The sequence below is a fragment of the Lutra lutra genome, chromosome 2, assembly GCF_902655055.1.
Source record: "Lutra lutra chromosome 2, mLutLut1.2, whole genome shotgun sequence".
NCBI classification, from domain to species: domain Eukaryota; kingdom Metazoa; phylum Chordata; class Mammalia; order Carnivora; family Mustelidae; genus Lutra; species Lutra lutra.
Genome location: NC_062279.1, coordinates 198,994,647 through 199,005,988, shown reverse-complemented (window position 1 = coordinate 199,005,988; position 11,342 = coordinate 198,994,647). Strand labels below are relative to the sequence as shown.

General features: G+C 37.2%; 1 protein-coding gene across 1 annotated transcript; it reads right to left on the bottom strand.

Moving 5' to 3' along the window:
* Window positions 1–322: 322 nt before the first annotated feature.
* LOC125094194 (submaxillary gland androgen-regulated protein 3A-like) lies at window positions 323–5,940 on the bottom strand. Its single transcript, XM_047719865.1, has 3 exons — window positions 5,887–5,940; window positions 1,113–1,261; window positions 323–797 (listed from the first exon to the last, which is right to left on the bottom strand). Exons 1-3 carry the CDS (start codon window positions 5,938–5,940, stop codon window positions 323–325), a joined length of 678 nt encoding a protein of 225 aa, XP_047575821.1.
* Between the last annotated feature and the right edge of the window lie 5,402 nt (window positions 5,941–11,342).

Genomic DNA, 11,342 nt, shown 5'->3' with positions numbered 1-11,342 from the left:
ACTCAGGAGGGCATCCTGTCGCTTAATTTTCTCACTCCATCACCCTAAGTTTAAGTCCAGATATTTCACTGTATTTTCCCCTAATTACCTCCTAGACTTCATGTTACAAAGTCAGGCTTCTGGCAGCACTAATCTTCATTGGGATGCCGGGGGTGGGGGCAGTGGTGGTGACAAACTGGTGGCATTCATGACAACACTGGCGGTTTCATATTTTTGCTAGACTGTTTATTTTTCACTTTGTTGTCATAATGTTTGTGTGGATTGTTTGGTAGTTTCTAAGATTATTCATTCCCAAAGTTCAGAGCTTATGAATATCTCATTCTCATCCAAAAATTGAAAGGAATTTATCTAGAAACTTCTTCTGACTTGTGTTTTGGGGAGTCGAAGCGGTAGTGGTCTCTTCGGGAGTCGAAGCGGTAGTGGTCTCTTCGGGAGTCGAAGCGGTAGTGGTCTCTTCGGGAGTCGAAGCGGTAGTGGTCTCTTTGGGAGTCGAAGCGGTAGTTGTCTTTTGGGGAGTCGAAGTGGTAGTTGTGGGGGTGGTGGGCTTTGTTTGGGTGGTAGTGGTGCCTGTTGTGGTTGTAGTGGAGTCTGTTGTAGTAGTTTGTGTTTGGGGTTCAGGAGTAAAGGGAGGATAAGTTGAAGGGTATCCAGTTGGAGATCCAGTTGGATAAGGTCTTGGTTGGAAAGGTGGATATGGATAACCTGGGCCATAATGGATTCCAGGCAGAGGTGGTGGAATTCTCCCTGGGCCATAAGGTGGTGGAAGGGGTGGTGGAATTCTCCCTGGGCCAAAAGGTAGAGGATGGGGTGGTGGAATTCTCCCTGGGCCATAAAGTTGTGGACGGGGTGGTAGAATTCTCCCTGGGCCATAAGGTTGTGGAGGGAGTAGTGGAATTCTCCCTGGGCCAAAAGGTAGAGGATGGGGTGGTGGAATTCTCCCTGGGCCATAAAGTTGTGGACGGGGTGGTAGAATTCTCCCTGGGCCATAAGGTTGTGGAGGGAGTAGTGGAATTCTCCCTGGGCCAAAAGGTAGAGGATGGGGTGGTGGAATTCTCCCTGGGTCATAAGGTTGTGGACGGGGTGGTAGAATTCTCCCTGGGCCAAAAGGTAGAGGAGAGGGTGGTGGAATTCTCCCTGGGCCAAAAGGTGGAGGAGGGGGTGGGACAAATCCTGGACCAAAAGGAAAATTTGGAGGAGGAGGAGAAGGAGGAGGAAGCCAAGGTGGATATTGTCTCCTGGGACCTCTTTGACTTTCACTGGGCTGTGGGAAAACAGAAGTGAACAATTTTTGGTTAGGTATTTCAAAGTCAAGCATAAGAATGTATACTGTCTGTGGCAGGCAGAATTCTAAGATGGCTCCCAAGATTCCTGCCCCCTGCTGTCATATACTGGCATTGGGTGAGTCCTTTTAAATAGGTTCTATGGGTCAGACACAGAAGTCAGAGAGATTTGGAGCTGCAGGAAGTGCTCTTCTGTTGGCTTTAAAGCAAAGAAGCATGCTGTGGAGAGGACCACATGGAAGTAAATGGTAGTTTTTCAGTTGAAACTGGGAGTGGCCCTACGGCTTATAGCTTGCCTTTGGACAGGAAAGACCACAGTCCTGTAAACAAGGGACTGAATTCTCCCAACAACCGTGCAAATTTGAAAAGAGAACTCTGAGGTCCAGGAAGGAATACAGTCTTTACAATACCTTTTCAGCCCTCTGAAACCCTGAGCAGAGAATCCAGCCAAGCCAAGGCGAGAGACTGACCAAAGAAACTGTGAGATAATAAATGGACTTTTTACTAAGCTACTAATTTGTGGTAATTTGTTATGTAGCAATAGAAAACTATTATATATGTATCCGAGTTACACAGTCTGTAAGTTTGTATCAGAAAAAAGTGAAAATTTCTCTTTCACCCTCTGAATGCCTGGGCTCTTAGAAGAAAGCTGTTGTAGTATTGATGGGGAAAAAGATTGTAGGTGAAATCATATCCTGTGCTTTTGGTGGAGCCTATCCTTGGAATCAATTCCAAAAGGGTAAAATGTCTCTTTATATCTCATTCAAGAGTTCAGGATTGTTTCAAGCCTTGAACACAAATAAGCATATTATTGAACCACCTGTTTTGTTCAGTACACTTAAGTAGGTGCTGTGGGCATGCAGACATGCCTTTTGTGAGTCTACAGACCAAGTAGTGACAGTACAGGGCAGTACAAAATGGTCCAAACAGAAGCAGAACGATAGACCCTGGAGTTTAATGCCAGGGTTTGAATTCTGCCTCTACTGTTCAGAGATTGCGTGATGTGGAATCCTTTTTGAGACTCTCTTTCCTTATCTGGAAATGATGTTCATAAAAGTATCTACCTTTTATCTCCTCCCCCCCACCTCCTTTTTTTTTTTTTCCAACAGTAGTCATGTTTATTTCTGGGTATTGAGGTTAAGTGTCATTTTAACTTTGTTTTTATAACTTTGTAAAGTTTGAAATATTTTCCTAATTTATAATGAGAATTTTTTTCCTAGGAAAAAGTGCAGGATATTCCAGAGATGCAGCCCCCTCCATTAGAGTTTGAGATAACTTTGAGGTTGTCTGAGATTGGAGGTAGGTGAGTTGACTCAGATTCGAGTTAGATTTGTTGTGAAATATTACTTGTAAATTGCTTAGGGCACTGGTTGGCTCAGATACCGTGCTCAGTAAATTTTATGTGCTACCATTTGTTATGTAAACACCTAGTATAGTGGTTGTAATTTTTGGAACTTCAATTTTTGGAAATAAAAATAGTTGAAAAATAGTGTAGGAAACAAATACATTAGAAATTTATAGTGATTAGTTTTGGATAGAGGAAAGACTAAGGATCATCTCACTGAGAAGGCAGGCTTTCCAAGGAAGCTGAAATAATGTCGAGCAGGGAGAGGGCATGCCAAAGAGAGGGAAACTAAGCCAGTGCTCTGGGATAAGACCGCACAATTCCTACTCTGCCGAGGGCTTCTACAGAACACGTGTCTGCATTTCCTTCTTGCTGCCCCTGGTCCTTCGTGTATTTGTTCATTTGGCACTTTGCCCTTGCAAATTCTAGACTTTATGATTATGTCTTCTCAATCATCTGTCTCCCCGATTCCTGATTCCAGGTTTTTGAACAGTAGTGGCAAATGTACCATCACAAACTTACGGTCCCTTAGCACTACACTGCAATCTTTTCAAGTGTCTTAGGTTAACTGAGCCTTATTCTGCAGTGGCCTACAATCTTCTGTTTATGCCAATTTTATTAAAGTTCTCTACCTCTAAAAAGAAAAAAAAAAGTTCTCTGCGTCTTCCTGAGCTCTCAGGCATCCCGTCAGGATGACATTCCTCCTACTCCAAAATAATGCAAGCAATTACAAACAGACTTCACCAAGTTACTGGTCACACAACCAAAGTCATTAAAATCTACATATTTCCTTTTCCTTGAAGTGTGTAAACCTGGTGATTCACAGACCTGTACCCCTGGGGATAAAAATATATTATATGTTTATAAAAAATAAAATTAAAAAAAAATTATTTATAAAAAAAAAGTATTTTCTCAGAGCTCTGTCAATTTCCCCTTTCCCACCCTTCATCTTCAATGTTTGTCTCTTAAATGTCTTGTTTTCCTTAGAAAACAAATATTATTAATGTTCAATTTACTTTTCTAAACAGAGTCCACTTTCAGCCTTGAATTCCCTTGTTGCTATTACTTTCTTTTCACCTATTTCCTTTATAGTAAAGCTATGTTTTTGCAGCTAATTTCCTGTATTACTTGGTTTAGGAACAATCCAGGTAAGACATGGATACTTTGAGTCTAAATTTATTTATATTCTAATGAGATTAATAGTAGTCCCTTTGTTAGGTTAGCTTTGAGGATTAAGTGAGTGAATGTTTATAAAGCATTTGGAAAAATTACCTATACAGAATGAAGACTCAATATTACTACCCACCCTGCCCATATAGAAAGGGTATTCTACCCTTTACATTTATATATTTCAGTAATTATTAATCATCATGAATCTCATACAGTTAAGTTGGTGAAAGACCTATTTCAATGAAAGGCCTATTTCATTGAGGAGAGAGACATCTTGATGACCTGTGTAGCTCACTTTTTCCCGCTTTCAGAAGGGGCAAGGAGAAGGTTCAACAGGTCTGTTAGATCAGGAGAGAACAGAGTGATCCCAGAGCTGGGTGCTAAGGACTACCCCGTCCTTTTGAGGATAACCTTTATCTGATTAAGGAAATTTCCTTCAATCCTGTTTGCAAAGAGAGTTTTTAACATAACGAATGAGTAAATTCTATTAAACAATTTTTATAAAATAAAAATAAATGCTTGTGCTAAACTGCTTATATTATTGGAGCTCTCAAGTTTATGTTGAAAAAAGAAAAAACCATTGTTTAGATAATCAAAGCCTGATCCTTTAAAATAAACTGCGTTTCTCATGTTCTGAGACAGAAAATACTGAAAATCAGCTTTAAGGTCGGGCCAGTAAGACACAATATAACCTTTTAAATATGTCAGTGTATTTTACTGGTTTATCAAAAATTATCACATCTGTAAGGTCAGGCTACCCGAGTGACTTAAAATCACCAGCTTTTATTCAAGTTTCCGAGAGTAGATGAACAGAAGCACTGCTTCAGAGTGATATACTTTTATATTGCCTGCTTTATAGAAGTTGTAGTCTTCTGAAAAGAAAGTTTTTTTCCTTCCATTTGATATAATAGATTTTATAGTTCTTTGGTAGAAATTACTATGGAATTAATCTCTTCCTAAACTGGAATTAATCTATCCCTATTTTGAAATTATAATTTTAATACTTAAAAAAAAACCCAAACCAGTGTCTTTTTAAAGTCTCTTACAACTTTGAATATTCAGTAGTGTCTGTGTTGCTTAACCCAGTCCTTCACACATGGTGGGTGTTAATAGAAATGTCTGTAACTTCTGAGTTCAATGCAAAATGCATTTTCCCAGGTCCTACTCTCAGACACCCTTATTCATTCTGGGATGAGGCGTGGAATACTGTATTTGAATAGGTGAGTTGGATTACTTTGATGTAGGTGATGCATGAGCCCTAGGTTGAGAAAAACTGCTATATAAATATATTTTTAAAGGTTTTATTTATTTATTTATTTGAGAGAATGAGCATGGGAGGGTGAAGGTCAGAGGGAGAAGCAGACTTCCTGTTGAACAGGGAGCCCAGTGCAGGACTTGATCCAGGACTCTGGGATCATGAGCTGAGCTGAAGGCAGTCACTTAACCAACTGAGCTACCCAGGCACCCTATTTTAAGCATCTCATTTTATAGATAAGGAAACAGAGTCCCAATGAAAATAAATAACATGTTCAAGGATATTCAGATAGTGTCTTTAAGTATATTGGATTAAAAATTTGCAATAAGTTTGCTTTACCTATTCATGAAATTGTTAATATATGGGGACCCACATTTATACATGTCTGTATAATGCAGTCTGATATTATGGATCTAAATTGTCCAGTGGCTCAGTCAGTTAAGTGTCTCTGACTCTTGATTTCGGCTCACATCATGATATCAGGGTCATGAGGTTGAGCCCCATGTTAGGCTTTGTACTCAGTGTGGAGTCTGCTTGAGATTCTCTCTCTCTCTTTCTCTGCCCCTATCCCCACTCATGCTCTCTCTCCCTCTCTCTTTGTCTCTAAATAAATAAATAAAATCTTTAAAAAATATCATCCAGTATGGTAGCCTTAAGCCACGTGTGGCTATTTAAATTAGATTTTAAATTTAAATTTAAATTAAAGCACTCAAAACAGTATTTCATCAATGATTGATAGCTACTGATACATAAGGAAGGGTAGCATTATTAATGTGAAAAGAAATCTGAATTAATAGTTCTGAGAAAAATATAAAAACATGATTAATGAAACTTACCAAGAAGCATGCTTCAAGAGCCAAAAGGCCCATGATCAGGCACAGTGGCTTCATCCTTATGATTACCCCTGAAAATAAACACAGTAATAGCTGATCAGTATTCCTTTGAAAAGAAAAATACTGTTTGTATTGTAGCACTTTGTTTATGACATAGTGCAGGAATAGTACTGTAGCATTTTAAGAAATTTGCCTAATGTTATTGTGGAGCAATATTGGTAAGCTTATAATATTTAGGTATAAAATAGTGGAACTTATTTTCATTTTTGACTTGTAAATAAGTAAAATAACTTGTAAATAAATAAAAATAAAATTGGAGGTAATTGCAAAGAGTGGCTCTTAAAGTGTTTTACTCAATAGAAGCTTTTATGACTAAGGTTTTTGCTTTCAGAAATATCTACTTTGAAATAGCACTTTTTTTGGATTTGAACATCTTGGTATTACTAAATAATGGTTGCATTACTTTATAGATTTCTGCAGACATGTTTTTGCGATACTAATGTAACGCGATCATTTGTTTTAAATTGAATTTCTTGGGACATCTCAAAAATAAGGAAAGGAAAAGAAACACCCTCCTAGACATAATTTAAAGAAAAATTATCGTATAATATATATCCTCATTTTAACAGTAATCTAAGTTATTTTAGTCTATGATGAGCTGTCTCTAACTAATTCTGAAAATCTGGAGATGGTACATCAAAGATCAGGGCAGAGAAAAGAGAGGTGTCCAGGTATTTTACTCTCAGTAGGTCCTAAATTTATAATATATTTCAAACACAAGCTAGCCTGCGTTCTGGGAAGGTAACTCTATGCACCTTTGTACAGACTGGTTTTCTGGCAGTCTGTTCTGACCATTGGTTAATTGTGTTGGCTGGATGATCCTGAAAGAATCCTAGGGACAAAATTTCAGTGCATATTTAATTGTATATGCATATGGTTATTTCAAGCATCTCTTTTCCTATGACACATTTTTTAAAAAAAGTTCAAAAAAAAGGGCAAAACCATTAATAAAAATATACTATAGAACAGTTACATCTGAAAAATTTTTCAGTCATTATGAAGTTCAAAAGCATTAAGGTTCATCCTGGGGAAAAGTTGATTGATTGTTATTGGGTGGATTTGTCATCCCAAGTACCCAGCTTGAATGCTTTACTCTGACATACATAATTTCTTAAAATTCAGGCATTTTATGGCTTACCAAATTTCATGTAAGGTATATACTATTCCTTTAGTGAAAATGAATGTTCTATAAAAAGCCCATGAAAATAGTATCTTTGAAAGTCTGAGAAAAATTTGGCATTCAGAGTAACAGTTCTTCAGTTCATGTTTCCATGTACCTACCGTTGTGTGGGGATTCTTCTTGGGGTTGATTATGCTGCGGGCCAAAATGACTCCTGCCTATTAGTGACAAGTGCAGGTGAGAAGGAACAAGAAATTTCAGCTTTTATATATATTGCAGTGGATTTTTGGTGACAATAAAGAAAGACTAGTTGGAAGATAAAATAACTTGTGGTTGATGTTCTTTAAACAAAAGATGGGAAAGTTGTTGTTGCCAATTTTGCAGTCTTTTTCTACATGTTTTTTTTTCATTTCTGAGGAGCTTTGACCCATTCAATATTTGGTGTTTCCTGAGGAAGCATCACACAAGTCATATTGTCTTTTTGTCTTAACAAAATAATCTGGAGCTTGTGTGTACCATTGCCTCTATTTTAAAGAGGAAGCACAAGCTGTTCTATTTCAAATGATTTCATTTTATTTTATTGTTTATTTATTTATTTTAGAGATTTTACTTACTTGTCAGAGAGCATAAGCAGTGGAGCAGCAGGCAATGAGAAAAGAAGGCTCCCTGCTGATAACCATGCGGGGCTCTATCCCAGGATCCTGGGGTCATGACCTGAACAGGAGGCAGACACTTAACCAAATGAGCCACTCAGGCACCCTTCAAGTAGTTTTAATGGGTCATCTTTGGTAATGTGTTGCTATCACCATACTTCCCATTATATCTAAGAGCTGACTATATTATGTGATAAAATAAAAACATCACATTGTTTTAAAATCGAACTCTTAACAGTCTGGAGACATTTTGGAGGAGAAACCGGGAATTATTATTTTTTCTATTTCTTTTTGTATTTATTTAATAAATTTTTGAAAGAACATTTCACCTAAGTAGACAATTTTTTTGGTGTAAGGTTGTTCATAATATCCTTTCATACTTTGAAAATCTTTTTGAAGATGTAATTAATACACCATACAATTACTCTACTTAGAGTGTACAATTCAATGATTTTTTTATGCTTTTATATTTATGTATTTATTTTTGTTTCAAGTTTTTAATCTAAATTCTGGTTACTTAACATAGTATAATATTAGTTTCAGGTGTAGAATTCAGTGATTCAGCATTCATATACAACACCTAGTGCTCATCACATTAAGTGCCCTCCTTAATACCCGTCACCCATCTAGCCCATCCCCCACCAACCTCCCCTCCAGCAACCTCAGTTTGTTCTCTATAGTTAAGAGTCTCATATGGTTTGCCTCCCTCTCTTTTTTTTCTTTTCCTTCCCCTGCGTTCATCTGTTTTGTTTCTTAAGTTCTAGATATGAGTGGAATCATGTGGTATTTGTCTTTCTCTGACTGACTTGTTTAGCTTAGCATAATACACTCTAGCTCCATCCACGTCATTGCAAGTAAAAAACTTAGAATTAAATTAAGAAGTCATTACTAAATAGATGTTTCCAATTACCACATACTTAGTACTGTGGCCAGTTATGTATAGTGTATGTCAAATACATTGCTTGACTATTTGGACCACTGTGCTAACATGGGTTTCATGTTTCTATTTTTCTTTCAACTGAAATAATGAAATTGCATTATTGTTTTATACTTGGGCACTTCTACATATCTGGTCCTATATATTCTTTCTTCCATTTATATACCATTGGCTTGGTTTAATAAATGTTTTTGAAAGATGAGAAAAATGAATTTTTGGGTTAAGATTTGATCTGAGATTTGAAAATAGCAAGAAAAGTAGTGGTGGAAGGACAATAGTCAAGATTCATGCAGTTTTTCAACCTTAACTATATTCTAATTCTCTGTGTCTGTAATTATGTCAAGATATTTTTTTGAGAGATCCTTAAATGGACATTTTTTTAGGGTGTTTCCTTTTACTAATGAAGAACTAAAATATTAGTCTGTGATTGTGTTTTAAAAAGTCACATTAGGGGTGCCTGGGTGGCTCAGTGGGTTAAGCCTCTGCTCAGGTCATGGTCTCAGGGTCCTGGGATCAGGCCCCGCATTGGGCTCTCTGTTCAGCCGGGAGCCTGCTTCCCCCTCTCTCTCTGCCTGCCTCCCTGCCTACTTGTGATCTCTCTCTCTCTCTGTCAAATAAATAAATAAAATCTTAAAAAAAAAAAAGTCACATTAGTGCTTGTTATGAACTTGAGAAATTAATTAAAAACATGGTTATACATAAAGTTTTTGATTATGGGAAAATTATACAGAGATAGTTTTACTCTGAGATGGTTATCCATATGAAGCCTTTATATATTTATATATTTTTTAAATTAAATTTAATTTTTTTCAGTGTTCCAAGATTCATTGTTTATGTACCACATTCAGTCCTCCATGCAATATGTGCCCTCCTTAATACCCAGTACCAGGTCCTCCCAACATCCCACACCCCTCCCCTCCAAACACCTCAGTTTGTTTCTCAGAGTCCACAGTCTCTCATGGTTCCTCTCCCTCTATGATTTCCCCCAACTCACTTCTCTCCTTCACCCAATGTCCTCTGTGTTATTCCTTATGCTCCACAAGTAAATGAAACCATATGATAGCTGACTCTTTCTGCTTTAGACTTATTTCACTGAGCATAATCTCCTCCAGTCCTGTCCATGTTGATAGAAAAATTGGGTATTCATCCTTTCTGATGGAGGCATAATACTCCATTGTATACATGGACTATATCTTCTTTATCCATTGATCCGTTGAAGGGCATCTTGGTTCTTTCCACGGTTTGGTGACTGTCGCCATTACTGCTATAAACATTGGGGTACAGATGGCCCTTCTTTTCACTGCATCTGTATCTTTGGGGTAAATACCCAGTAGTACAATTGCAGGTCATAGGGTAGCTCTATTTTTAATTTCTTAAGGAATCTCCACACTGTTTTCCAAAGTGAAAGCCTTTATATTTTTCATAAATCCAGGCTTTGAAGAAAAAAATTTGTTTTCTAGATAATATAATTTCTGCTTTTACAAATTGTTTAATAATATAACTATTATTTATTAAACCTTTAACATATAGCATGTGGCAGGATAAAATGAGTTCTTTTTTTAAAGATTTTATTTATTTATTTTGAGAGAGAGAGAGACAGCACAAGGGGGAGCAGAGGCAGAGGCAGAGGGAGAAGCAGACTTCCCACTGAGGAGAGAGTCCAACTGGGGCTGGATCTCAGGGTTCTGGGATCATGACCTGAGCCAAAGGCAGAGGCTTAACCAACTGAGCCACCCAGGTGGCCCCGAATGAATGAGTTATATTATCATCTTTGTTTTACACATGGATGCTATTACACCTACCTCTGCTCACTTCAAGGTCTGAATACCGGGTTAACCAGTATTCCATGTTGCCTCCCAAATAGAAATAACCTTCATTAACTTAACTAACATTATATGTTATGGCATGCTGCAGAGATTAATCAAGTGAATTTATAGTCAGGTCATTCATTTACTTCGAAGCCCAAGACCTACATTTATTTGCCGGATAATTTTAGACAAGTTATTTCACCTCACTGTGCCTTAGTTCCTTCGATTGTAAAATGTGAATATTTTAATTTTCTTATCACAGAGTTCAGTTAATTCATTTAGTCATTCAGCATTTATTGACTATGTAGTGGGTGTCAGACATAATGCTAGTTGTTAAAGTCACAGCATATTTAAATGTTTAGTGTTTTAAAAATCTTTTGGGAGTCATAGGTGGTGTAGGAACAAAGATGCCCCACTTTAAGAGTTGATCTTCATTTTAAATTCCTGGACTTAATTTCATTGGCTTTGTGGCAATTTCATTGTTTCAAAAATTCTAATGACATCATGTGTTATAAAATGTATTACTGGTTTGCTAATCTTAGGCCCTGATTAGTTGCTGAACAATTATATGCCCAAATAGTGAAGATGATTTTTCTCTAAATTAACATGGAAAGCTCAATAAACTACTTTCTTGTCTGACAATAATTCAGTTAGTGAAAAGGTGGGTATCTCTTCTTTCTTGTTTGGATGCCAACATATTTAACAGCCAAATCTTTTGAATCCAGGTGTGACGTGCATTGTAACAGATCATTGGCTCTGTAGGACTTAGTATAAACATTGGCAAAATTGAAAGACAATCTGAGTGAAAAAATAGAAACAGTCACTCAAGTTAATCTTTAGTTCATGGCTTTAAATGCCCCTGAATGAATACTTTCTAGAAT

Excerpts from the sequence above, each read along its gene's own strand:
- LOC125094194 (XM_047719865.1), bottom strand. The coding sequence starts at position 5,940 with ATGAAGCCACTGTGCCTGATCATGGGCCTTTTGGCTCTTGAAGCATGC. Across the intron at positions 1,262-5,886 it reads CTCTTGAAGCATGCTTCTTG|CCCAGTGAAAGTCAAAGAGG; the intron begins GTAAGTTTCATT and ends GTTTTCCCACAG. Across the intron at positions 798-1,112 it reads AGAATTCCACCACCCTCTCC|ACCTTTTGGCCCAGGGAGAA; the intron begins TCTACCTTTTGG and ends ACCCCATCCTCT.